The sequence below is a fragment of the Geotrypetes seraphini genome, chromosome 10, assembly GCF_902459505.1.
Source record: "Geotrypetes seraphini chromosome 10, aGeoSer1.1, whole genome shotgun sequence".
Classification (NCBI taxonomy): Eukaryota; Metazoa; Chordata; class Amphibia; order Gymnophiona; family Dermophiidae; genus Geotrypetes; species Geotrypetes seraphini.
Genome location: NC_047093.1, coordinates 120,811,185 through 120,839,091, shown reverse-complemented (window position 1 = coordinate 120,839,091; position 27,907 = coordinate 120,811,185). Strand labels below are relative to the sequence as shown.

The window sequence follows — 27,907 nt, the reverse complement described above, 5'->3', positions numbered from 1 at the left end:
GATATATGGTTCTGACTGTATATTTCTAAGCTCTCCGAACCTTTCTGCCCCCTTTTATCATATGCATCACAGCTCCCTCACCAGACCTCCCACCCTGCTCTTCTCCTGGGGAGGGGGCTATTTCTTTTTCTTTTTTGGTCTCTCTTTGTCCTTGGTTGCAGACTTGCTCAGCTCTGGGCTGCCATGTTTGGAAAGGGTCCTGAGGAGGTTGGCGAGTTTGCTTTCTTTCCGTACAACTAGAAAGAAAAAGATGAGAAGGTTTTTTATCAGGAAAGAAATTGCATCAGCAGAGACCTCTGAGACTAAAAGGCTGACAAAGAGAGGCGGGAATGTGTAGGAGACATTGTAGAGAACTGCAGGAATGCTGGGTATAGTGGCAGTTGCAGTCCCAGCCTCTCCCAGCAGGAGATACTATAGAGAATGAAGCAGATGTGCTGGGTGGGGGGATGGGACATAGCCTATGGAACAGATTGATGATTTATCTTCTGTCTTTGTGTGCGCTTTTACAGCAGTAAAGGCCACTGAGACAATTGTCTGACAAAGAAAAGCAGAAATGAGGGGATGCCCTGCAGAGATGTGCATAAATGCTGGGTTTCTACATTCCTTTTCCAGCAAGAGGTGCTATACAGAAATACTGGTTTACCGAATGTAGGGGGCGCTCACAACTCTGGCACTCCTTCCTTTTCCCAGCAGAGGATGCTGTAAGGAAATGCAGAATGCTGGGTGTAGAGGGAGCTCGTGGCTCCTGCATTCCCTACTTCTTCCAATAGGAGGTGCTGTAGGGAAGTGAAGAAGCACTGGATTTCGGGGAAACATGGCTCCTACCCGCCTTCTCTTTTCCAGCAGAAGACACAGCAAGGAGTGCTGAGTCTCGGGGATCTCACTGCTCTTGCAGTCCCAACCTCTCCCAGCAAGAGGTGCTGTAGAGAATGAGATAGATGGGCTGGCTGGGAGGCAGGAAGAGAGCATGACCTAGTAACAGACATGGGGGTCTTACCTACTGACTGTGTAGCCTCTGGTTTTGTCCTTGAGGATTTCTGTTTGCTTTTCTTGGGTGTTCTTTTTGCATCTACATTCTTTCTGGGCTTTTTCTGAATCTTTGGTAATTCTTTATTTTCACTCGCCAGAACTGCTTTTTCTTTTGTTGACTCATCTCTGCCAAAAATCAGAAGAATGAAAAGATAGTTTTCCACATAGGGGAGGATTCAATTTATGACCATAACCACCGATTCCAAGAATTGAACAGGTCTGAATGATCCAGTCAAGGTTACATAATAAGCCCAGGGCAGCGAGGTCAGTGTCTATGGTGTAAAATTTCATGAGAATAACATATTCATCATATTTCAGTCTGTCTTTCTCTCACACACTCCTACTGCAAACTGCCAGAGTTAACATAAGTAATTAAGTTTCACCATACCAGAGCAGACCAAGGGTCCATTAATTTAATATCCTCTTTCCAACAGTGGCCAGTGTAGGTCACAAGAATCTGGCAAGATCCCATAAGAGTTAAACAGACTTTATGTTGCTTATTTCAGGAATAAGCAATGTATTTTCTCAAGTCCATCTTAAGGACTTGTCTAAACCCTTTTTAAACCCCGCTAAGCTAACTACTTTTAACACATTCTCTGGCAATGAATTCCAGAATTAAATTATATATTGAGTGAAGAAATATTTTCTCTGGTTTTAAATAGCTTCATCACATGCCCCCTAGTCCTAGTATTTTTGGAAAGAGTGAACAAGCGATTTACATCTAACCTTTCCACTTCACTCAGTATTTTATAGACCTCTATCATATCACCCCTGAGCCATCTCTTCTCCAAGCTGAAGAGCCCTAGCCGCTTTAGCCTTTCCTCATAGGGCAGTGGTCCCCAACCCTGCCCTAATGAACATGTATGAAAGAGATTTACATATAATGGAAGTGACAGGCATGCAAATCTGCTCCATGCATATTCATTAGGGCAATCCTGAAAACCCAATTGGCCTGGTGGTCCTCCAGGACAGGGTTGGGGACCATTGTCATAGGGAAGTCGTCCCATCCCTTTTATCATTTTTGTCGCCTTTCTCTGTACCTTTTCTAATTCCGCTATATCTTTTTTGAGATACGGCGACCAGAATTGCACACTGTATTTGAGGTGTGGCCATACCATAGAGCAATACAAGGGCATTTCCATTCCTTTCCTAATATTCTATTGGCTTTCTTAGTCGCCGCACATTGAGCTGAGGGTTTCAACATATCCTCAACAATGACACCTAGCCCCTTTTCCTAACGCAGAACCCAGCATCACGTAGCTATAGTTTGGGTTCCTCTTTCCCACATGCATCACTTTGCATTTGCTTACATTAAGCGTCATCTGCCATTTTGATGCCCAATCTCACAAGGTCCTCCTGCAATTTTTTACAAACCTTTTGCGATTTAACAACTTCGAACAACTTTGTGTCATCAGCAAATGTAATTATCTCACTAGTTATTTCCCGTCTAGATCATTGATAAATATGTTAAAAAACAGTGGTCCCAGCAAAGACCACTGAGGAACCCCACTTTCTACCCTTCTCCATTGAGAATATTGACCATTTAAACCGCACTTCATTCCATAAAAGGACATTACTTCCTATCCCATGACTCCATGGGGGGCACAGGAGTATTTCCTTTCCTTCCCTCTTCCCCCACATTAGGTATCATACATTTTCTGGTGTGGATACCGAAGCCCCGCCAGCTAAAGAAATCCATTGCTGTCACTGAAGCAAAGAAGTCAGCAGCGTGTCTCCAGCCACTGATGCAGGCACTTTCAGAGCTTGCTCAGTTCAAGCACAAACTGATCATGCTTGGTGAATGCAAGTGTCCGTGGCCTTCTTTGCTCCTGAGAAGAGAAAAGGCTGACATTGAAGAAGCACCGTAGCTTTGGAGGGGTTCTGAGCTCAAAGGAGGGGGCCTAAGTCTCCAAAGCCTAGGGTTATCAGACATCCTTATTTCCCCAGACAGATATTTAAAACCCATATTGCACTATCAAAGTTTTAAAATCAAAAAAGATTTACAAAAAAAAAAACAAAACAACCCGGCACTTTGGGTTTTGAAAAGCTGTGTCGGGCAGGGAGGAAGTCTGCACTTGCACAACCGTCACGCAATGACAAGAACAGGGAGCAGGGGGCGGAGCTAGGCTGGGCTTGGGGGTGGGATTAGAGCGGGATGGGCATAACTAGGTGGGCCTGGGAGCAGGGCTAGCGATCCAGATTTTCCAAAGGGAAAATCTAGCAACCCTACCAAGCCCCCCTCCCCACCAATATCTTCTTTTCTCCTACCCTCCAGACCAACTCTCTCCCTCCCTCCCCAGGTCATAAGAACATAAGAACAGCTATACTGGGTCAGACCATTGGTCCCTCTAGCCCAGTTTCCTGTTTCCACAGTGGCCAATCCAGGTCACAGGTATATGGTAGAAACCCAAAGAGTAGCAACATTCCATGCTTCTGATCCCAGTGTAAGCAGTGGCTTCCCCCATGTCTATCTCTCTCCCCTCTCTTCTAACCCCACCCCTCAGTCCATCACATCTCTCTTTTTCTTCTTTCCCTCAACACCCCAGCTACATCATCTCTTTCTCTCTCTTGCCCCTCCTTCCTCTGAACCATCATTCCTCTCTGTTCTCTCTCCTCTTCCGTCCCTCAGGGGCATCTCTTCCCTATTTCCCCCTTTCCTCCCTCCCTTCTTGATCCTCCCTCTACTCCCCCTGCATGGTCTGGCATTTCTTATTCCCCTCCTGGACTTGATCACCTTTCACTCTCTTCCCCACTCCGGCACCTGACACTCGGCATACCTTTGAAGCCAGTCTTTGACCCTGTAGCGCCAGCAGCAGCTGTACTGAAAGGCTGCCTATGGACTGTACCAAGCTTTTCCCTCTGACCCAGCCTATTCTTCTGAAAACATGAAATTGCATCAGAAGGGACAAGACAGGTTACAGGGAAAGGCTTAGTGCAGGGTACAAACCACAGGCAGTCTTTCAGTTTGGCTTCTGCTGGCTTCAAAGGTATGCAGGGTGTGAGGGAGGGAGAAAGCAAGCCACAGTCTGGTCTGGAAGGGGAGAGAAAGATGGCAGACCATGCAGAGTTGGGGGAGGAAGGAGGCAGGCAGAAGGTGGGCTGCATGTAATTAATAATCATGATTAAATTTAAGTGTGATTAATAATTAATGCATTAACCACAATATTGTGATTAACGTGCATACCATCTGGTCCAGGGGATTTGCTACATTTGTCAGTTTACCCTTTTACATCTCAGTTCCTCTAATTCATCAGTATTGTGTACCAGCCCTGGCATGAGTATCTCCCCCCCCCCCTAACCTTCCTCAGGGAAGATCAAAGCAAAGAATTAATATAGTCTCTCTGCTGTGGCCTTGTCCTTCCTTAGTGCTCTTTAAAGATTATTGAGCAAATGCAACTAGTATACCTAGTAAGTGAACAATCCCTGCTACCCTTCTTACTAATTATATACCCCTTCTAAAAATATGAGTCTCTGCTACCATATATACTATGTACAGCCACTCTGCTTCCATTTTCAGTAGAGTAGGAGTATCAAAGTCCTCCTCAAGGGCCACAATCCAGTTGGGTTTTCAGGATTTCCCCAATGAATATGCATGAGATCAATTTGCATGCACTATTTTCATTATATGCTAATAAATCTCATGCATATTCATTGGGGACATCCTGAAAACCCAACTGGATTGCGGTCCTCGAAGAGGGACTTTGACACCCCTGCGATAGAGGCACCCTTGTGCTCCTGCTAGGAATACATGTAATTTCTCTTTGATCATCAGAACTATTTCAGACATACTGGACTTGTTTTTCCTCTATGGCAATCTCTGTCTCTACAGTTTGTTTCTCCTCTACAGCTTGTTCATTTTTGGCTGGATAATCCTCCTCTTCCTTTTCTATGATTGCTTCTTCCAGTTGTTGTTCCTCCTCCTCCTCTTCCCTTTCCATACTTAGTTCCATTTTGCTCTGTAAAAGGGGGAGAGATGAAATTTGTTTCAATCCTTTTGGCCTAGTTCCTTCTCAGGGTCATATGTTTCTCTCTTCCTAATCTGGTCAGAAATACTTAGTTTCTACTGCACCCTGCCAGGTGAAACCTATTTCTATTAATAAAGGCTGTCCCTCTAAACAGAAATTCCCATCTTCGCCTCCACCCTGCAATATGAAGCCTTCTGTTCTTATAAATAGATACTGTCCCTCTAAACAGAAACCCTCATCCTCTTCACCCTATAAGGTGAGATGTTCTTATACATAAGTAGATGAGAAAGCAGAGGTCAAAACATACAAGTATTCTCAAAACGGAATACCATAGGGCAGGATATAAAATCTGGCTTATAAAGTGAGGATGGGAGGAAGTGAAGTCACCAGCACGCATGGACGCTTGCTAGGCGAGCTCCGTTCGGGCCCAAGCTAAAATCCCCTTGTTGGCTGTGAAATTGTGCTTGCACTCTCTCCTGCCGGGTTCCTGCAGTGTGGAAGAGTGCTCTGGTTATGGCAACCCGCAAACGGCTCCCCGGAGAAAAAGTGGGGCAGCGCACTTTAGAGCAGACACTTGGCAGAGGTGCACGTGGTAGCTCAGCCATGGAAGATGGCGGCGGCGGGGCTGTGTTCTCTGCGGTGGGCCCGTCTTCCCCAGCGGCATTGGGATCCGACACGGGGGTCTGTGGAGCCGCTGACCAAGGCTGACATGCAGCGCTGGATTCAGGAGGTGAAATCTGAAATTGCGGCTGTGGCGGTGCAGGTTCGGGAGACGGTGCAGGAATTGGGGTCGGATCTCATTGAGGTGGGCTCTCGAGTGGATGTTGTGGAGACCCAGCTGGACATGTGTGAGGTGACCGTAACTGGGGTGCAGCGGAAATTGGAGGATGCCAGAGCTGAATACCAACTCCTGATGGACAAGGTTGAGGATCTGGAGAACCGCACCCGTAGGAATAATTTGCGGGTGCGGGGTCTCCCGGAGGCGCCTGAGTACAGGGATGTTAGAGATGCTGTACTGCATCTGCTACGATGGCTGCTCCAGGATGACTTTTTGGACCCGGGTATAGAACAGGCGCATCGAGCTTTGGGCCCTCGACTTTCTGACCAGCCAAAAGATGTGGTGATTTGTTTACAGAGCTTTGTGGTCAAGGAGTGGGCCTTGCGGAGGGCCAGGGATCTGGACACAGTGAACTGGGAGGGCCATTGTCTGGAATTCTACTAAGACCTGGCAGCCAGCACTTTGCAGAAGAGGCGCTCCTTTCGGGAGGTCACTAAGGCTCTTCAGCGGGGCAATTTTCATTACCACTGACTTATCCTTTCAGAGTGGTTATCACCATCAATGGAGTACACACCAGGGTCACCTCTGTGCGGGAGGCCCGTGCCCTGCTGTTGAATGCAGGCATTGAGGTGCCAGAGGCTTCGTGCCTGGAACCGGGGAGCGGGACCAGCCCCAGCCAAGCTTTGGCCCCTTCTAGATTGCAGCGAGTGGAGTGTGGTGCTCAAGGGGGCCATGGTGGATGTGGTGGTGGACTCCCCTCTCCAGCGCTGGCCTCTACCTCATCGGAACCTACCTGAACTGCACTGGGGGTGGGCTGTGACTGTGCCAGCCTGGGTGGTGTTTTTGTAGGGCGTTTTGAGCCCTGGTTTTAGGGAGCCTCCGGGACTGAGCGGGTGGGTAGTGGTGGGAGGATGTTGGATGGGGGCTTGTTGTTGCATTGTGCCTTGCTTTCTATTTCACCTTGCATTCTGGATTGTTTTTGTAAGGTGGGCTGGGGATCTTTGTGGGGAGGGGGGCGGTGGGGGGGTTGCTGACTGGTATGGTGTGTTACTTATGGGGATCTGTTTTGTTGTTTGTCTTGGGCTGTGTAGAGGGCGTTAGGGACTGTATACTTCCTTGTTTTCAGGTGGGAGGTTTGGATGCTCCCGTTGAGGGGGAGGGGGGTGGAAGGGTGTGGTGGGTGGGGATAATAGGGTGTGGGGTGGGGTTGGGATGGGGGAGGTGACAATTCCTGGGCAGGGGTTCTATATTGTTGCTTTTGTAATGCATCTTGTTTCTCTTTTTCTCTCTCATGGCTGGTATCAAGTTAATCTCATATAATGTCCGGGGGCTTAACTCTCCCAGGGCTCTCTTTTGGGAGCTGGCTTTGGTATGCTTTGTCCAGGAAACACATCTGTTGAGGTCCCACGAAAAGATGGTTCACGACCCTAGGTTTCCTACTGCACTATGGGTTTCTTGGGTGGGTCACTCTAAGTTGGGAGGGGTTGGGATTTTGATCAGCAAGCAATTGCGGTGTGAGGTTCAGAGAGTGGTGCGGGATCCTCAGGGCCGCTATAACATGGTGGAGGCCCTGTTGGAGGGTTGTTTGTATTGCCTGGTAAATGTTTACACTCCCAATGAGGATCAGGGACTTTTTGTGCAGGGTCTGCTGGCCTGAATCTTGCAGTTTAAGGGGGGTGCTTTACTCTTGGGTGGGGATTTTAATCTCACTGTCACGTCGTACCTAGACAACTCGGGCTCCGCTGGGAGTTATGGCCGGAGGGATTGGAAACTGTTGCAGGCTGCGCTCACTGACCTCAATGTTGAAGATGGGTGGCGCTGGCTGTTTCCTCAGGAATGGGACTATACCTATTTCTCGAGGGTTCAAGCTTCCTACTCTAGGATTGACTATATCTTTGTGGATGGGGCAGGTCGGATCATGCTCCCGTTTGGTTGCAGCTTGCCGGTACTGGGAGTGGGGAAACTTTGTTTCTCTCTATCGATGCCGAGAAGGCTTTTGATAGGGTCTCCTGGCCCTTACTCTTTCAGGTTTTGGAGGCCGTTGGACTGGGGCCACGCTTGAGGGAATGGATTCGTATTTTGTATACTAACCCGATGGGCTGTGGTAAGGTGAATGGGGGATACTCAGCTACCTTTCCCTTGGGGGATACGACAGGGGTGCCCACTCTCTCCCATCTTGTTTGCGTTGGTGGTAGAACCTCTTGCACAGCGGGTTCGTAGTAGCCCCCATATTCGGGGAATCCATACACCTGGGGACTATAAGATGAAGTTGTTTGTGGATGATATGCTTTTTACGGTGGAGGATCCGGAGAGCTCCCTACCAGCGGTGTTGGTGGAGTTGGAAGAGTTTGGGGCAGTTTCGGGTTTTCGGGTTAATGTTGGGAAATCAGAAGTGTTGAATGTGAATTTACCAGAGGCCCGGGTGGGGGTGCTTCGACAGCACCTCCTCTTCTTCCAGGCTCTCCCACTGTGGGTCCGTCGGTGGATGGAGGGGGTGCAGCGGTGTATCCTTCATTTCATTTGGGGCAGTCGTCGTCCGCGGGTGGGCCAACGGGTCCTTTATTTGGGTAAGGGGGAGGGGGGATGGCGGTCCCCAATGTGCTGAAATATCAAGCTGCACAGTTGCGTGCGCTCTTGGAGTGGCAGACCCAGGACCCGAAGCTCTGGGTGAACCTTGAGCAGGGTCTGGAGGGGGGGAATGCCATTGATGCACCTGCCGTGGGTGCCTGGGAAGGTGGGGGGTGGGGGGAGGTTATCCTCGGTCCGGACTGCTGTGGTGTGGGGAGCAGTGAGTCGAGTGCTCTTACAGGGGCGATGCTACTCATGGTTTACTTCTTTGCATTATAATTCTGAATTTGTTGCGGGCCGGGGAGCAGGGGTGTTTGTGAGGTGGGAGACTCAGAGCTTGGTTTGTCTGGGACAGTTTTGTAACTTGGTTACAAAGGGGGTGCGATCTTTTGGAGAACTTCAGCTCCATTACCACTTGTTACCACGGGATATTTTCCCCTATCTGCAGGTGATTCACTATGTCCAATCCTCCGGCTTCATGTCAGAGATGTTGGGGGGGGTAAAACGGCTTTTGAGCTCTTACTGGGTCCAGTGTTTCGGAAGGGAGCTTTATCAGTGATTTATAGGTGTCTGAATGCTGGGGGTGGGGTTGTGTTACCCTATATGAAAGCCTGGGAGGATGATTGGGGTTCTCCTATCTCTAGCGAGGTGTGGGTGGGGATTTGGCGGGCGGTGTCATCCTCTGGCATCACTACTGTGATAGTGGAAAATGGGTTTAAGGTTATGCTTCGGTGGTATTATACCCCTCTACTCTTGGCTAAGATGTGGGGGGAGGTGTAGGTTTTTGCTGGAGGGGCTGTGGGGAGGTGGGTACCTACCTTCATATGTGGTGGTCTTGTGGGATTGTGCGAGATTTTTGGACCGAGGTCTTTGGTCGCATCTCTCGCATACTGGGACGGAGGGTACCGGCTGACTGGCATCATGCTTTGCTGTTTTGGCATGAGCTGGACTTGGAACGGGGAGAATCCTCTTTTTGTATCTTGGCGCTCACTGCCGCCCGCTTGCTTTTGGCCTCCAGGTGGAATCAGCCGGTGCCTCCGTCTTGGCAGGGGGTGGAACAGAGTTTGCATCAGTGGCAACTCCTGTATCGCATTACGGTGGCACAACATGGTTACCGCCATAGCTTTGATCACATTTGGCAGAACTTTTGCTCGCTTACTTGATTTTTGTGAGGGGTCTATTGTGGGGGTTTGGGCTTTCTGGACTGAGCTTCAGCGGATTCAGAACACCGCGGCTAAACTAATCTTCGCAAAAAGCAAATTCGACCACATCTCCCCGCTTCTGTCTAAGCTTCACTGGCTCCCAGTAATCCTTAGGGTTCACTACAAATGTGCCTGTCTAGCCACGGTATCCTTCCTCCTCTTTTCCCACTATCTTGGATCTCCTCGAATCCTAACTCCACCAGATCTACACAAAAATTCAAACTATCCTTCCCCTCTTTAAAAGGCATATCCCACACAGGAAAACTAGGGACATCCCTTCTCTTCAGGATCACCGAGCTGTGGAACGGCTTTTCTGCCCCACTTCGGAGTACGACCTCCCTCCAACGCTTCCGAAAACATTTGAAAACCTGGCTTTTTTCTAAATTGTAACTACTCCCCCCCTCTTCGATATGCTAAGTCCCTCTATCTTCCTCTTTACTAAGTCCTTCCCCTCTTCATTGGAGTTCCTTTCTATATCAATTCCTGTAAATTGTGTTGAGCTCTACTTTTGTGGAGATGATGCGGTATACAAACTTAAGGTTTAGTTTAGTTTCAATTTTGGGGGTGTTTTTCGAAGGGTACTTTCCTGTTTGCTGACTGTTCTTTGGAATTTTCCTGCCTACTTTAGGAGTGGAGTTTGGGGTCTGTCACCTGGTGAGGGGGGGGGAAATTATATGGTTTTTGATTTTGTACACATTTGTCTCTCCTATTGTATTGTTTGTTTTTGGATGCTTATCTCGACCTGTTATGGTGAGACTGCTTTTTTGTTGGACCATTATTTTCTTGGTTGCTTTTTGTATTTTTCTTGTTCTATTGTGCATTTTTCTTAATAAAAGTTTTAATTAGAAAAAAAAAAAGTGAGGATGATCAGAAAGACCTGAGTGGAAGAAAATCTACCCGAAGAGGTAAAGTGAGGTGACAGAACTATAAGGTACATTAGTGAAAGGAGGAAAAGCAAAGGTGGCATTGTGAGATTAAGGAAGATAAGGAGATGTATATGGATGTGTGATGAGAACCAACAGAGAAATGCTGAACAAATAACTTCAGTATTCACTAAAGAGAAGGACTGTTCATTGCTGGAAAGGATTTGTTGACTAGTGGGCTAGGGAACAGGGTGCTGCGTATGGCAGAAAGTGTCTGTGTGAAACTAGGAAGATGGAACATGGACAAAGCCCCAGGTCTATACTCTAGAATATCAAGGTGTAGATAAGGGTTATAATGCCAAATTTTGGGACTATAGGAGACAGAGCAGATAGAAGGGATAGAAAAGAACGAACTGTAGATTTTACCCCAGGACTATGAGTAGCAGAAGATCAAAGTTGAGCAGACTGCATTTTGATTCTAAAGAATCAATTGTGGTTATGAACAAAACTAGCGGCTGTTTGCCTGTTTTCTTTCAGACACTCTTAGGTCAAAGAGAGAAGTAAACGTGGTTAATACAAATTTTGGTTTTGCCAGCACAGGGATTTTTTCTTCTAACTAAGATACTAGGGTAGGGTAGGGAACTCCGGTCCTCGAGAGCCGTATTCCAGTCGGGTTTTCAGGATTTCCCCCAATGAATATGCATGAGATCTATTTGCATGCACTGCTTTCAATGCATATTCATTGGGGAAATCCTGAAAACCCGACTGGAATACGACTCTCGAGGACCAGAGTTCCCTACCCCAATACTAGACCCCCCCCCCCTCTCCCTAATGCTAATGCTGCACAATATCTAACTGAAAGTAGGTCAACTGTCTAAACTATTTACCTTTTGGTCTGAGCCTTTTTGCGATCTGGAGTAGAGAGGCAGAAAGCATAACACACAGATTGACACAACACGGCAAAACGTCATATTGATCTATCTAGAAGCCCCCTCTTTACCCCTGCATATGAGCACTCCCTCCCAAGATTACATCACAGAGGACATAGACTGAGATCTGATAAGGCTAGTACCTTCGGCAAATGTAGAGAGAGGTATGTCATGAAAGGCAATGGCAGAAAGAACAGAAGATAAAAAAACCAGGAACAAGAGCAGAAAGGACGACATCAGAAAAGAGAAAAGCTGCAACATAAAAAGAACAGAAGGAAAACTGCATACATAAGGAAGCAAGAGGCAAGAAGTCTCAGAAAAGACCAGAAGGAAAATGCCAACCATGAGGAGACAGAAAACAAGAAGTCCCGGGGAAACCCCCCCAAAGGAAGCAATCAACCATAAGGAGGAAGAAGGCAAGGAGTCCCAGAAAAGGCCAGAAGGAAAGTGCCAACCATGGAGAAGAAGAAAACAGGGACACCCAGGCAAAAATGAGAAGAAAATGCCAACCAAGAGAAGGAAGAAGATGAGAAGTCCCAGGAAAAGCCAGAAGGAAAATGCCAACCATGGAGAGGAAGAAAGCAAGAAGTCCCGAGGGGGGGGGAGGGGGGAGGGGGGAACAGCAGGAAGAGATCAACCAAGAGGAGGACGAAGGCAAGGAGTCCCAGAAGAGTCCAGAAGGAAAATGCCTTGAGAAGAAATCAGGGAGACCCAGACAAAAATGAGAAGAAAATGCCAACCAAGAGAAGGAAGAAGATGAGAAGTCCCAGGAAAGGCCAGAAGGAAAATGTCAGCCATGGAAAGGAAGAAGGTGAGGAGTCCCAGGAAAATCCACCTGAACAAAGTTTAGCAACATTCGTAGGTGAGACTAATCCATGGCTATTCATATTTTGTAGGTTAGTTAGCTTTACTAGTCTATCAGATTATAGCTAAAGACAGTCCAGGAGATGACATGAAAGAGGACTGTGAATGAATTTAGAGTGTGAACTGCTTCTTTCATTGGCACAACTAGTGCATTATTCATTGGACTTTAATATTTAAACAGGACTCTTCACACTGGTTTTCTTATTATGATACTACTTTGATGACATGTAACAGAGTCAACACCAATAACATAACCCGTTACTGATGGTTTCAGCAGGAACAAATCTAAATACAGGAACTGCTTTTGTCAAAAAATTGGCTTTTCGTGACTTACCAGGTGTTTGTGCAATGCCCTCCAGTTTCACTCTGAATCCAGCGTCAATCCAAAGTTAATGCTGGCCTGCCTCGTTCCTCCCTCTCTGCTTCTTTCCTAGCCCTTGCCTTGCTTTTGGCCACTTTGTTCAATCTCGTCTAGATTCCAAGAACGTGCCGGCGTTACTCACGGGCTCTACGGAGCTGCTTGACACAGGTCTCAAATCCTGGCTGTACTCTGTTTCGCTCTCTGGTGGCGGTGGTCTCAGGAGATTAATCAGCTTCACCCATCTCTTAAAGAGGTCATCAACCTTTTCAGGCGAGGCGTTGAGCTGTACATGGAAGGCCCGCCCACTGGCCAGTTTGATTTTCAACTGCCGCTGCTCCGTGTCGTAGATGGTGATTTTCACAAATTTTAGGGGGAAGAGTCTGAGGGAAGAAATGGATTGTGAATGTGATGAGCTGTCAGTGCACAGAAAATATTTCCATTGCCAGGTTTTATGATGTATGATCTAAGAGGAGGCAAGTGCATTGTAGAACCACACAAACGCAGTTCATTTCCAAGCACGGATGTTGCAAAAAGTCGATTTCAGGTAGAAAACTCCAAAGGCAATGGAAAAGATCTGAACACCTGAATTTAAGAGCCAAATCTTCTTAAGAAAAATTCCGTCCACCTAGCACTCACATTTACTGAGCTGGGTGGGACAAAGGCACAGCCAGGTCAGGGAATTAAGTTACCTGGCCAGAGGTGATTTCCAGCTCTGGACTCCATAACTCGGGTGAGGCCATAGGCAGCTTATAGGGTGATTATATAATGGCGCACCCACTCAGAGTCAGTTTTGCAGAGGAACATAGAAGCCTCTTTCCTTTACAGCATGCATACATGCTTAAACATCAAATGTGAGCACAGAAATTTGCAGAATAACCCTTATGTAGAATTTTGGCAAATACATATCTGCATGAATTATCTACAAAACACCAGCAAATCAGGGATACAAAGTATGAAAGAATATCTTCATACACGTTTCATCTTGAAAGGAAAGAGCCTCAAACACTGATATGGAGGAAATTCATGACACGGGCTCAGAAAACCTTCCAAATGACAAATTCAATTTGAATAAATATCAATAAGTGAGAAATGTGAAAACCAAAATATAATATGGGGTTGAAAAGCTGGCCAGAAACGGCTCCTGGAAGGGTCAATCGCGTGCTCGGGGCTAAGTGGTTAGTGTCAGTGAATATCACCGTGGATGGCTAAACTCAAAGTTTGTGGGCAATCTGGGGGTGGAGTCAGATGAGCGCTAAATCAGACCATAAAAAACCGCAGTCCTGCTTAGGTGGGTAAGAGCTGAATATTGCAGATATTGAATGCTGAAGCCTGGACATCTGTATCCTCCATATTAGTGTTTAGTGGGGAATCTGTGTGCATCAGAGCTTTTACTGCTGTGGACAGCGATAGAAAAAGCCTAACATGGCTTCATAAAAAGGAGGATGGGAGGGGGGCTTAAGTCTCTTTCCTTCCTTGATGGAAACTATTTTGAGTCCTCGTTGTCGCAGTAGATTTGTAAGTAATTCTCTTCCAGTTCTGTTTTCTAAACTAAACTAAACCTTAAGTTTGTATACCGCATCCTCTCCATAAAGATAGAGTTCGGCACGGTTTACAGGTAATTCAATAAATGAGGGAAAGACATAATAAGAAATTATTGGTTATAAAGAGGATAGATAGCTTTACAGTTTAGAGAAAAGCCAAGTTTTCAGATGCTTTCGGAATAATTGGAATGAGCCTAGATTCCGCAGCGGGGCAGGAAGGTTATTCCAAAGCTCAGTGAATTTGAAGAAAAGGGATTTCCCTAATTTACCTGCATAAATGACGCCTTTTAACGAGGGGAAAGATAGTTTAAGTTTTTGGGTGGATCTGGTTGTGTCAGGTCTCGAAGAATTCCAGGATAGTGGAATTAGGGGAGGAAGAACGCCATGTAGGATCTTGAATGTAAGGCAAGTACATTTAAAGTGAATCCTAGAAATCAACAGAAGCCAGTGAAGTTTTGACAGAAGCGGGGAAACATGATCAAATTTACTTTTTGCAAAGATCAACCTAGCCGCAGTGTTCTGGAACCGCTGAAGTCTTTGAAGACTTTTCTTGGTTAGACTTAGATAGATGGAGTTACAATAGTATAAAGGGGATAGTGGGGAGAGAACATACATGGAAGGATAGATAACGCATGTGTATTTTAGGCCTAACTGCTTACACCATCCTTTGATTGCTAAAAAAACACAGGTAATTTAGAGGATTCTCTCATTTATATATTAACTGTGTGTCATGCCCAGGAACCTCCAAGCTACGGGGCTCATTTTCCAAACAGAAAGATGTCCAAACAACGGCACTTGAATGCGTGTCTTTTCCCCTCCAGTACATCTAGGGGGTGAGTTTTGGACGGGATTAGGGCAGCCTTAGGACTTGGACGCCTTGAACCAGGGTGTCATTTAGACACTTGCAGTTAGACCTGTTTTAAAAGGACGTAAGGACCATTCAAGGATTACAACAATTTATAAACTATCATTTCCATCCTCTAGAGGACTTAAAGGTGCCGGGAAGCTCAGTAAATCTCTGGCATTTAAACTGGTGAAAATTTGAAATAAACTACCAGATTCTTTAAGACTGTTAGATCAGCTACATCATAAGAACATAAGAAGTTGCCTCCACTGGGTCAGACCAGAGGTCCATCGCGCCCAGCGGTCCGCTCCCGCAATTTCGGAAACATATAAAAACTTGGTTGTTTATCTAAGATCACCAGTCAACGAAGATCAACTAAGTATATTCTATCTTTTAACTATTTAAATATCTATCTAATCTTAACTAATAATACTCTCTCCATTTTGGCCTTATTAGTTTGTTACCTTATTTTTAATTGAATTGTAAACCAAATCGAGTTCCTTTGGGAAATGATCCAGTATATAAACTGAAGACTAGATTAATAATCCAAACTGACCAGATGACCACTGCATGACCCTCCCCCCCCAAATTCCCTCAGTGGTCACGGTCCCACCCCACCCCCCAAAGATGTGAATAAAACAGTACATAACAGCTTCTATGATAGCTGCAGATATTATGGGAAATCCTAGTAGAGCAGCAAGCAGGTGTCTGGAGTATTCTGATGGGGGGTGAACTGAACTATATCCCATGCGACCCACTACATTTATGGTGGAAAGTGTGAGGACACCAAAACTCACCCAAAACCTACTGTACTGCCATGAAGGTGACATGAAAGAGGAGCGGAACTTGGGTATGATAGTATGTGATGGCCAAACAGGGAGAGGAATGGCCAGTAGATAAAAGGAGGTATTGATGCCCCTGTATAAGACTTTGGTGAGACCTCATTTCAAATATTGTGTACAATTCTGGAGGCCGCACCTTCAAAAAGATCTAAAAAGGATGGAGTTGGTGCAGAGGAAGGCTACTAAAATGGTTATGTGGTCTTCATCATAAGACGTATGGGGACAGACTTAAAGATCTCAATCTGTATACTTTGGAGGAAAGGCGGGAGAGGGGAGATATGATAGAGACATTTAAATACCTACATGATATAAATGCGCATGAGTCGAGTCTCTTTCATTTGAAAGGAAGCTCTGGAATGAGAAGGCACAGGATGAAGTTAAGAGGAGATAGGCTCCAGAGTAATCTGAGGAAATACTTTTTTATGGAAAGGGTGGTAGATGCGTGGAACAGTCTCCCAGAAGAGGTGGTGGAGACAGAGACTGTCTGAATTCAAAAGGGCCTGGGATAGACACGTGGGATCTCTCGGAGAGAGGAAGAGATAATAGTTTCTGCGGATGGGCAGACTGGGTGGGCCATTTGGTCTTTATCTGCCATCATTGTACCTACAGCCATAAGGGTTATTGGGGTGGAAGACAGGTGGGTATAGTAGGTTTTGGGGGAGTTTTTGAGGCATACATTATAAGGGGGTTATGGTGAAATGTGTACCTGGCACCCTTCATGTGAAGTTCACAGCAGTGTCCCCTAAGGTGACCCACTGCTCTGTTGGAACGTCTGGGTGGCTAGTCCATTAAAATACTTTCCCCTCCCACATCCAAATGGACTTGTTTTAGACGTTTTACATTAGGACATTTTGATTTTCGAAAATGGCCAAAAAGGATAGATGTCCTAAAGACCAGAACGTCTAGACGAGTCATTTTCGAAAAACAAAAAAAGACATCTTGCAGTTTTTAAAATGGTCATTTTCCCAACCTGACTTTTGGACTTCCTTGTGGAAACGTCCAGCGTCAAACTTAGCCATCCTATTGAAAACGCCGCTCCATGTACCATTGCATTAAAGTGCCACCCTGCAGCTGCAGAGAACGCCCTGGGATCAGCAGGGGCAAGCCAGATGTGGTGACATTTGCGAGTTATGTGTAGAGCTACCTGCTTAGCTGTAACTTGTTCCGATGTGATGTTTTGTTGTTGCAGGGGTCACAGAGTGGTCGTGCCACGAGCATGATGTTAGGGAGAGGCAGGACAGGGCTCGTGGCTGCAATTCCCAGTGTGACTAGTGGTTCCTTGTTATAGATGTTCACCATTTCTCCCCTTTTCGTCACCTGGAATAGAATGATGTCGACAGTCACTGCTTTCTGCTTGTGGATCTTTTGCTCTCGAGCAGAGTTCTCCGCTGAGAAACACCACAAAAATTTATAGGACCCAATGTTCAGAAAATGCTGAGCTCCTAAATTTATCCTCTTAAATTAACCTCTTAAAGTCTTGCCTTACTTTCAGCCAAATTTAGGAGTGTGACTTTTCAGCTAAAAATTCATCCTAATTTAAGAACTTGGAACAAATTTGCAGGTTAGAAGGGAGATGGTGATCTTAGATGTCTGCTTTAGATCACACTCTTTCAATGGGAAGGCAGGTCCTCAGGGTTATCCAGGGTGACTACTCGTAGTTACGGACACTTTATCGATTAAAGCCAATGCTGTTGCCATACGGCTTTCGTTTGGTGGTACAGGCATTGATTTTGACACACCTAGATTACTGTATTATACTTTATTTAGGAATGACTAAAATTAGATATAAAGCGTTACAGCAATTGGTGAATTCTATTGCGAGGTTAATCTCGGGAATCTCACGCACAGAACTAAAATTGTTGTACTGTCTTCCAGTGCCACAAAGGGTTTGTTATAAATTGTTGTCAGTGATACATCAGAGTTTGTATGGATCTGTTCCTCTGAATTTCCAATCTTTGTGGGAGGTGTATCAGCCAAGGAGGAACTTAAGGTCTACAGATACTATGAGATTAACCTCTGAAATGGAGAAAACTGTCTGGTATATTAAATCCAGAGTGGCAATGTTGTCTGGAGCAGGGGGCACATTTTGCAATTCCCTCCCTGGTATCCTGAGGACCTGTTCCAACTGCTTACAATTTAGAAAGATGTTGAAGACACAACTGCTTGTGGAGGCTTTTTTTAAACTACCTGGTAGATTTATTTTAAGAGTTCTAAGCTGTGGTTATTGCACTTTATTGTGCAAATTTTTGAGCTCTTGAAACTATTTTTAGGGGATGATTTTGCAATGTTATTTGAATGCACTTTGTAAATGTATTGTGTGTAAATTATTGTGAATGTTTTTCAACTGTTAACCGCTTAGTTTTAGGTGGTCTAGAAATATTAGAAATAAATAAATATTTTGGTTCATAAATCAACTCATCAGACAGATCCTATGGCTGAACTCCAAGATTCAAATTGGCGGATTTAAGGTCATCTGGAAGTATTGGATGAAGGTGGGTATACGTACTTTGGATGATGTTATTGCAGATGGTAAGCTAGCTTGATTTTTCACAATTGCAACACAAATTCGGTCTTAATAAATTACAAAATTATAGATGGTTGCAGTTGAAGCAGGCCATTCAGGTTGGGTTCCCTGAATGGAAAAATCTCAGTAATCAGTATAGTTTGCCACTCTTATGCTTTCAGGTGGACTTCCTGGGACAGCAGGCCGCTCAGTGGTATAAATTAATATCTGGATTTTTAAATAAGAAACCAAAGACTGGTCTTCGGGACATTTGGAGCATTGAGATCAAGCATCAAATTACTGCATCTCAATGACCACTTATTTGGGCTTGGAGGATGAGATGTACAGTGTCGACATCTATGAGACAAACTTGTTTTTTTCTGGTACATAGAACATTTTGGACCCAGGTTTGTTTACAGGAGTTAGATAGCTCTAAATCTAATAGATGCTGGCACTGTCATCTTGAAGCTGGGACATTAGATCATTTGTTATTCTATTGTCCATTGATATTTGCTTTTTGGAAATCAATATGGGGTCAAATAAATAGCTTGCTAGATAAACTGGTGGCATTATCCTATGACACAATATTGTTAGCATGTCAATGAGGGCTAAAAGCCAAATATCCTCCAATAATAATAAGCTTCTACTCATTATGACAGATTACGAATAATTGGAAAAATTGGGATAGGCTGAATTATAGCTTTTGGTGGAACTCTTTATGTCACATATTCAAAATGGAAAGGATAATTGCCATGCAGCAGGGAAATTTTAAGAAATTTTAGGTTATTTGGGAGCCATTAACAAGACACTGTAAAGATTGAAATTGCTGCATAGAATAAATATTCCCTTTTGTTCATACACGTCCAGGGTGGGGTAGGGGGGTGGGACTATTTTATGATTTTTTATGCTTATAATTAATTGTTGGATATTTGATGTGAGTTAGAATTTCATGATATATTAAGTGATATTAAAGTATAAAATGATTGTATTTTATGTTACACTTATGAGTTTTAAAAATGAATAAAGATTTATAAAAAAGAAAAAAATCCCGAATAAAAATGATAACATTTAAAAATAAATAAATAATGTGGTCAATATGTAAAATGATTGAACGAGCCAGAAATAGCTGCTGACTGGTTAAACCACCTCGGTTAAAGCTGGCTGTTTTGGTAGCATTTGGTCAGTTCAGTGCCAGTTATTCAGGGTAACTGCATCATAAGAACATAAGAATTGACATCTCCGGATCAGACCCTGGGTCCATCAAGTCCGGTGATCCACACACGCTGAGGCCCCGCCAGGTGTACCCTGGCCTAGTTTTAGTTCCCATATCACTGTATGCTTCTCAAGGGAGATGTGCATCTAATATACCCTTACCCGTATCACTCTATGCCACTCTTAAGGAGATGTGCATCTAGTTTACCCTTAAATCCTAGAACGGTGGATTCTGCAATTACTTCCTCTGGGAGAGCATTCCAGGTGTCCACCGCTCGCTGCGTGAAACAGAACTTCCTGATATTCGTCCTGGACCTGTCGCCCCTCAGCTTCAGTCTATGTCCGTGTCACATTGGACATTGTAAATAACTGCTTTCCCTGCTCCATTTTGTCGAATCCTTTCAGTATTTTGAAAGTCTGGATCAGATCCCCTCGCAGTCTCCCCTTCTCAAGGGAGAACAACCCCAGTCTGCTAAGTCGTTCCTCGTAGTCCAGGTTCTCCATACCTTTCACTAGCTTCGTTGCTCATCTCTGCACCCACTCTAGCAGTTTTATATCCTTCTTTAGGTATGGAGACCAATGCTGGATGAAGTATTCCAGGTGCGGTCTGACCATGGCTCTGGGAGCAAGTAACACATAGCACTATCTTATGCAGCAGCCAGCAATTTAGTGAGCTATCTGAGGGCAGTGCAGCTGTGCAGAGCACAGTGGGTCCCGATTTTAGTCAACTAAAATCTGGTAAACCTAAGTTGGGGTCTCCAACATGCTGTCCTCTACTACCTTTCCTGCTTGGCTGCGATGCAGTGGTCAGGGGAGGAGCTCTAGGGGGCATGTTTCTGGCACAGTCTGGAAACATCATCTGGATATGTGATGGTAGCGAGCAGAGCTCCAGGCCAGGTCACAGGATGGTCCGGGAGTTCTGCTGACATCATTAATCTCTGAACCCTATTGGCTGGTTGGGACAGGCTCAGCTATGATGTCAGACTGAGGGCCTTATGATGTCATTTTACAGGAAAGAGCAGTGTAGCACAGATGGCTCTGGCACAAGGATCAAGAGTCAACACCTGCCAGAGGTAAGGACAGCTATGGTTTTCCCTAATTATTTTTCCTGCTGCAAACATCTGAATGGCTACACATTGCAGGCAAAGCATTAAGAAATCACATGCCTTCTGAGCTCATTCTGTGCAGTCATCCCACTGGGTCAACCTGAAAATTTTTTATTTAAAAATTTTTTATTCCGCTTAAAACCTACGTGGATTACAATAAAACAAACATCCACTTGACGACAATGACATTCATTCCCACAGTCTGTCTCCACAATGTTCACTTCCAAAATCGCCTTAAATCTAATAAAAAGCTCACACAAACAAATGAGTTTTCAGGTCTCTCCTAAAAGATTTTTTTTATTTACATTTTTATTAATATTTGTTACATCAATAACAAAAATCAGGAAAAGCAAAAGGAAAACAATTCAAAGAAAACAACTTAAAATTCAAATTAAAACTTATGCCAAGTCCACATTAACAAGGGCCGCTCAGTACAACCTAAAGTACAATAAAAATTATAAAGAAAACAGTTCACACTCATCCTTAACAGGCAAAATGACCAAATCCATTATCTGAAATTTTCAGTGTAACCTTATCAATCAAGAAATTCTCCAATTGCGACGGATCTACAAAAACAAATTTATCAGCTTTATAGTTTTCAAGACATTTGCAAGGGAATTTTAAGAAAAAAGTAGCTCCCACAGCTATAACTGTTTCCTCCTAAGTTGTGTCTGTCTGGACACATCAGGAAAAATCATTAATTGTTGTCCACAAAACAATGCTTGTTTAGTCAAAAAATACAATTTAAGTATAAGTTGTTTTTCAATTTCTGTTTTAAATATCACCAACAAAGTTGCCCGTTTGGTAATCAAATCCTTAGCAGAGTCTAGAAACTGGGAAATATTTAAACTATCTGGAGACACAATCTTATCCAATTCTCCTTAATACTCCTGGGGATGTAATATAAGTTATCAGGTGTAAAAGATTCCACCTGAGTATATTGTAAAGCATCTCTCATATACATCTTCAGGAGTTCCAAAGGTGCCAAGTACTGTGATATAGGAAAATTTCATATTTTAAGATTTTTTACTCTTGCCAAGTTCTCCATCTTTTCCATTTGATTATGTAAAGATAAATTATCTTTGATACTAGAAATAGCAGTTTTTTGCAAAACTTCTACAGAGTTATCCACTTTATCGAATCGAGATGTAAGTGAAGATATAGCTGAGTTTGTTGATCATTTAACTGTTATATCAGATGAGAATTGGCAGAAATTAATAACAGTGCTCTGTAATGAGGAGTCAATCCTATTCACAACCAGCCAGACATCATTGAGAGAAATTACCTTGTCCTTGGGTATAGAGTCTTGACTTGACTCTATCACCATATGGACAGGAGTTAGTTTTCCTTCCCTGGGTAGATATATTTGTTTGTGGTATGTCCGTACTCACATTTGGTATAATTATTGATTCTGGAGATGAAGCTGTCTCCTCTTCAGGAGCAGATACAAAGCTCTCCAACGAATTCATTACTGGTTGAAGAGGTGGGGACGGTTCGCTCGAGGAGAGAGATGCAGTATGAGGAGATGGAACCGTCCTATTTCCCAACGTTGGTGATGTTAAAAACTGGAAATGGGATCCAATGGCCCTAGTAAAGGCAAAGATGAAACTATCTTTGCCTTTCTTTTCCCCAATCCGTTAGGGAAATACTCTCCTGCCCTCTGCTCCTCTAGGGCTCAAAAGGGGCGTGTCCTGCCCCTTCGGCCACGCGACCATGGGCCGCGGCACCCCTCGGTCTTTTATGGAGCCTCCAAGGACCCCTCTCAGTGCGGTGCTTGCGTCTGATGTTCTGTAAAGTGCTGCTGGCGGCTCCTCTCCTAAAAGATTTAACATCCCTCAAATAGCCAGGCAAGCAATTCCACAACTGTGGACCTGCCACTGGTATTGCTGTCACCTGCATTCTCCTATCATGTTTCTCCAACAGACTCAATTGACTGTCTCTTTGCTGACTTCGATCTCAACAGACTTGCTGGCAAGGATCAAAACCTGTTTAATTGTCAAAACTTTATACTGAACTTGAAAGTTAATTGGTAACCAGTGTAATCGTTTCAACACTGGAGAAATGTGTTCATATTGTGACACCCCAGTAATCATTCTGACTGCTGTATTCTGTGCTACCTTCAACGCTTTGACCTTAGATTTTACAAATAACGCATTAAAAAATTGAATTATTTAATTACTGGACTTTGCACCACGGCCCGAAAATTTGGCACAGACATCAATGCTTTCACTCTGGATAACCCCCACAATTGGTTAAAAGCTCCCCTAATGACCTGGAATACATGTACCTGCACGGTAAGCTGTGTATCCAAATACACCCTTATGGAAGTGTAAATGTGTTTTTAACCCCCCAAATACCAAGGCATTAGATGGATCTTCAGAAACAAGAGAATGAGAATCCCCAGGATTGGAACGGGATGAAAAGCGCTAGAGATGTGCTCCCCAGAGGAAGGGACAGGGAGGCAGGAAGGAAAAGTCTTTAGGAGGCATCATGAGGTCTCATGCAAAGAATGAGCATTACAAAACCCGCCTGGAGCTATGATTTGGGGAGGTGAATAATCCCTTTCCACAGGGTTGTTGTATGAATTGGGAGGGAGAGGCAGACAGTGAATTCCCAGGTCAGACACCAGTAGAAGCTCTGAGAGATGGATGCCAAAGGAACCGTGTGAGACCTTCCTCTCATCTCCAACACTTCTTGTGTTACCAAATGGCTTCTCCTTTTTTCACTTACAGGGGTAAATGGAAAGGGAGAAGCCATTTGGTAACATGAGAGAGTTTGGAAAGGGACTGGGTAAAATGAGGACCCCACAGACCTCCCGGATCTTAACTACGCACCCTTAAAAAATCTCACCTCGGGGGTGAGCGGGAGCCGTGAGGTCCGAGGGAGTTAAAATGAGGATCTCTGCGGACATGGACGTGCAGTTATGATCCGCGAGGTCTGCAGCCAGCAAAGCTAGAACATAAAAAAAGGATCTTGCAGACCCAATAAAACTAGAAACGCAGGTCCTTAAAAAGAGAGCAGCCTTAGGGGTGGGGGGGGGGGTCTGCACTGATTCTTGTATTTTAACCCCAGCGGACCTCATCTCCTCACACACTTTAAGGGTGTGAGGTTCGCGTTTTGGAAATGAATTTGCTAGCAGTGAACTGGGTCTTACTCTGAAAGACCTGATTTTTCAAAGAGGAACTGGGAGAAGTTTTCTTTTGAAGGTTCCTGGGTGTAAAGTGTGCAGACCTGCAAGATCTCTGTGGGCTTTGAAAAAGATGCTTTGTCTGAGACTTTCCCCCTCTTCGTGATTATAATCTATGCAACTGTTCACCTTGTGTGGCTCTTTACATGAGCTAATTTTCAACACACACACAGAAAGAGACACAATGTCCCAGCACCATCTCTTAACACACACACAATTACAAGCGGCTTTATCCAGTACATAAATGTCCATTTTTCTTGAATTTTAGTGGGTTCTACATCACCTGATTCTGTTCTGAAATATCGCTAAAGCTTGAAACATCCTAAGCTGGATGTATCAACTCAGACTTCTGGGTCCTGCCTAAAATGGGGGTTGATATGTCTAATACAGGGATCCTTTTACTAAGGTGGGCTAAAATGGCTAGCACACCTTAGCAAAAGGACCCCACAGTGCCATTGGCTGTTGATTTTCCTTCCCCCCCCCCCAAAATTAAAAAGAGTGGCCATTTTCAAGTGTGAATCTAAACAGACTCCCAAAATATAATCTCCTGACAGTGTGATAAATATTGCCATAGGATATATTTTTTGTCTCCTATCCATTACATTTTAATTTTTCACAGGTTGATGCCTTCAGTCGAGGATAAGACAAAAGACTGTCTCTATCATTGATAAGTAGATTCCACAGAATTTATATAAGGAAAAAGTCATGCTATAACATCTGCGAAGGAATAATATCTCAAATATTTCACCTAAGGATTGGCGCTATAGGGGAAAGTGGCAAAGCCTGAGGATGCCAGGGGGAGGATAGATCCCCATTCCAGGTTTCTCTCAGCTCACAATTGTTCAAGAAGACTCTGAACCAGCCAGGAGCCTCAGGTGCCCCCCCCCCCCCCAAAGCTCATTTCTGTCAGTAAAAAAATGGTGATTTGCCACATAAAATAACCAGGACATATTTAAGGCAAGGTGTGACTCCTGCTGGAGTGTTCCTTGATTTTCAGTCCTGCGTGAAGTGGGGGGAAAGGGAGGGGGAGTCTGTAAAAAGAGTTGGTTAGATCCAAAGCCAACGTCTTCAGAAATCTTACCTCACCTAGAACATGTAAATATGTCTTCCTCTGTCAAATATTGTCTCGTTTCCTTTATTTTAGATATACTGTTTATCAAACAGGTGTCTAAATGGTTAATAAAATAAATTTAAAATATATATATAGCTATCTAAGGCTAAAAGGAGGGAAACATTTACACAACGGCGGACATGCAAGAAAAGGGAGATGGAGCCTGTTCCCTTTCCAGACGTCTTTTCCTTCTACACTTGCTGTGGGAATCCTCTGCAGTTATTTACCTGCACAAAGTTGCTCTCGAATAGAGGTATATATTTGAACAGGCCGTACTCTCCTTGGCAGAGGTGTTTCTGCAGATCTCCCATTTCTGGGAGAAAGAGCTTTAACTCAGTGCCATAAGCCCACATTTCTTCCAGACTCGTAAAAGGAATGCTCATATTAAACCTGAAATAGCAAGACAAAACAAGCAGATGAGGGTGCAATGTATATGATATTGAGAGGTAGCCTTAGCTTGAACCCCATCCTGGAGAGGCCAAGCCCCAAACTAACCAGGTGCTAATCCCTTAATGTGGCAGAGCCCTGAAGAAACTACAACTCACTTCTGAGGTCAGGATGCGCCTGGACACTTATCCTGGACATGGGAACAGGGGCATCTTGCTTCATTAGAGGGACAGTTTGCAAGAATGGCAGAGCCTTGGGTGAATTTCTTCAAAAGTTGGTCGATAAATTCTACTGTCTAAAGCTGACTAGGACTAGAAGAGAATGGGTTCCAGTCCTTACCGTGCCAGGAGGAGAAAATGGTCCAGATGTCAATCCGGCGCCTTTCTTGCTTTCTTCTGCCTTTACATTGTCTTCTGAGCTGTTCAAGGGCTTGTCTCCATGTTGGCCACGTTTGCTGCATCCAGGAGGTTGCTGAGTAAGCCTGGTCCGTTTGCAAACTCTATGTAATGGTTGACCTTTGAACTGTCCAGGTGTCTTAAGTATCTGTGTGGTGTGCTCGACCTGGAGAAACCAGGTAGAAAGTGATCAAATAAAAGAACTTTTTTTTTTTTTTTTTTAGCTCTTTTCCCATAAGCAAAAGCAGAGAAGTGGGCAGGATCCAGACACTAAACCTGGACAGACTTTTCTCTTCTGCTCATCAGATAACCGAGAGGGCTAAAAGTCTTAAACCTATGGTGGCAGTCAGGCTTTATATACAGGCTGGTGGAGGGGGACAGGGGGGAGTGCAATGGTGTGTCATAGAGAGAGAGATGCAGGATGGGGTTGGCAGAGGAGGAAAAGCAGTGAAGGATTTGGGAGATGAGCCGCAGATCAATCAAAATCCACGACCCAGAAACTTCACATGAAACCTACAACCTTTCCCCAAAGCAAAGGGGATCCTCACTTACCTCTGTTAAAAGCCCCGACTCTCTGTCGCCTCCTGCCGTTTGAGCCTCTGGCCCGTCTCTGCCGTCAGCCTCCCTCCCTCCCTCCCTCTGTGACAGCAGATACCGCGTCTGGGGATTGTACCCGGGTATGGTCAGGGTAAGCTCTTCTAGCAGTGCTCCAGGTCTGCTCTGTAAACGGCACCCAGTAGGATTTGGGGCCTCCCCAGAAATTGGCCATTTCTTTATATATCCCTGGGAAGCCACGATAACCCCCTCCCCCACATCTACCAGGGCCAATATAGAGCAGGGCGGCTCCGGATCTGGGGTGTCCCCTCTCCCCCCCCCCCCCGAAACCTGACTTCAGGAGCTATAGGCCGCCGAAGCTGTTTCGAGGCTGCAGTTCCACGCATGAACAGCAGAGGGCAGAGGCAGCCTTGGCATCTTAGGCTCCGAGGAGGGGTTTTAAAAGTCGAGCCTGAGACTGGTTGCATTTGGAAATACTGTAAGTCCAATACAACTGGCTCTTTGCAAAGCTTTCTTTTGACCTTGGAAAGTGATATTCAGGTACTGAGAAAACCCTTTTTTTTCTGGGGGAAATTAATTAGGACTTACACTAGGCAAAGTGTGAAAACCCACTGACCCTCTCTACTCTGTGTGCTGTAAACCAGTGGTTCCCAACCCTGTCCTGGAGGACCACCAGGCCAATCGGGTTTTCAGGATAGCCCTAATGAATATGCATGAAGCAGATTTGCATGCCTCTCACTTCCATTATATGCAAATCTCTCTCATGCATATTCATTAGGGCTAGCCTGAAAACCCGATTGGCCTGGTGGTCCTCCAGGATAGGGTTGGGAACCACTGCTGTGGTCCTCTCTTAGCAGGGGTAGGGAACTCCGGTCCTTGAGAGCCGTATTCCAGTTGGGTTTTCAGGATTTCCCCAATGACTATGCATTGAAAGCAGTGCATGCAAATAGATCTCATGCATATTCATTGGGGAAATCCTGAAAACCTGACGAATATGGCTCTCGAGAACTGGAGTTCCCTACCCCTGTGCTGGAGCCTTGCCTGTGCTTGGAGAGGGCTCGCCCCACCTTGCTCACTCCACTGCTACAGACAACCCTGTGAGTCATTGAGTCGGCTTCCCTCATTTCCCACCCACATTTCTATTCTTAGGACAGGGATATTCCCTCAGTGCTGCTTGGAGATCCAACTCCTCTTCTTCTCTGGGAGGAGAAATGCAAGAAAGTAGGGAGATTTTCCTGACAGGAACTGCAGCTGCTCTGTGCAGATGCTTTTCGTAATACCAAGATTCCTGCATTTCATTGTTCCAGCACCTGGAGACTTGGGGAATTCCCAGCTCATTCTCTGTCCACCCGCCTGCAAGCTCCCATTCCATCAGCCATACCATGGGAAATCCTTGCCTCTCTCTGTCTCTTGCCTGCCCCAGGGGCTTCTCCTGATGTTCTTATTGGAGGGGAGTTGTGCTATACCTCTGGCTCTCTGGTTTTTCCTGCTGTCTGCATGGGGGGTCTCCAGGCCCTTCTTGCACTCTCTAGGGTCTGTGGAGTTTTCTATCCTACCTGGTCTCTTGGGGGGTCTCCTCCCTCTCCTGAAGGTGTCTTTCTGCTGTTGGGTTAGCATGTCAGGCGTGTTCTCCGCTCTATTCTTGGCTTCAGCTCTGCAGTGCCA

General features: G+C 45.0%; 1 protein-coding gene across 3 annotated transcripts; it reads right to left on the bottom strand.

The window, feature by feature from the left end:
* Nucleotides 1–27,858, bottom strand: FAM71E1 (family with sequence similarity 71 member E1). Of its 3 annotated transcripts, none has more exons than XM_033961652.1 (8): nt 27,799–27,858; nt 25,632–25,853; nt 25,133–25,295; nt 16,931–17,103; nt 12,702–12,939; nt 4,819–4,985; nt 998–1,155; nt 1–236 (listed from the first exon to the last, which is right to left on the bottom strand). In XM_033961652.1, exons 3-8 carry the CDS (start codon nt 25,286–25,288, stop codon nt 118–120), a joined length of 1,011 nt encoding a protein of 336 aa, XP_033817543.1. In that variant the 5' UTR covers nt 25,289–25,295; nt 25,632–25,853; nt 27,799–27,858; the 3' UTR covers nt 1–117. The 3 variants fall into 3 exon arrangements, with proteins under 3 accessions (XP_033817543.1, XP_033817542.1, XP_033817544.1); XM_033961651.1 differs by lacking the exon at nt 27,799–27,858 and adding an exon at nt 26,240–26,308; XM_033961653.1 differs by lacking the exons at nt 25,632–25,853; nt 27,799–27,858 and adding an exon at nt 25,451–25,586.
* Between the last annotated feature and the right edge of the window lie 49 nt (nt 27,859–27,907).

What these genes read in the sequence shown, in the direction of transcription:
- FAM71E1 (XM_033961652.1), bottom strand. Translation starts at nt 25,288, where the DNA reads ATGAGCATTCCTTTTACGAGTCTGGAAGAAATGTGGGCTTATGGCACT. An exon ending in TCGAGAGCAACTTTGTGCAG is followed by an intron (nt 17,104 to 25,132) that starts GTAAATAACTGC and finishes ATTCTATTCCAG; the next exon opens with GTGACGAAAAGGGGAGAAAT. An exon ending in AACAAGTTACAGCTAAGCAG is followed by an intron (nt 12,940 to 16,930) that starts GTAGCTCTACAC and finishes TTCTTCCCTCAG; the next exon opens with ACTCTTCCCCCTAAAATTTG.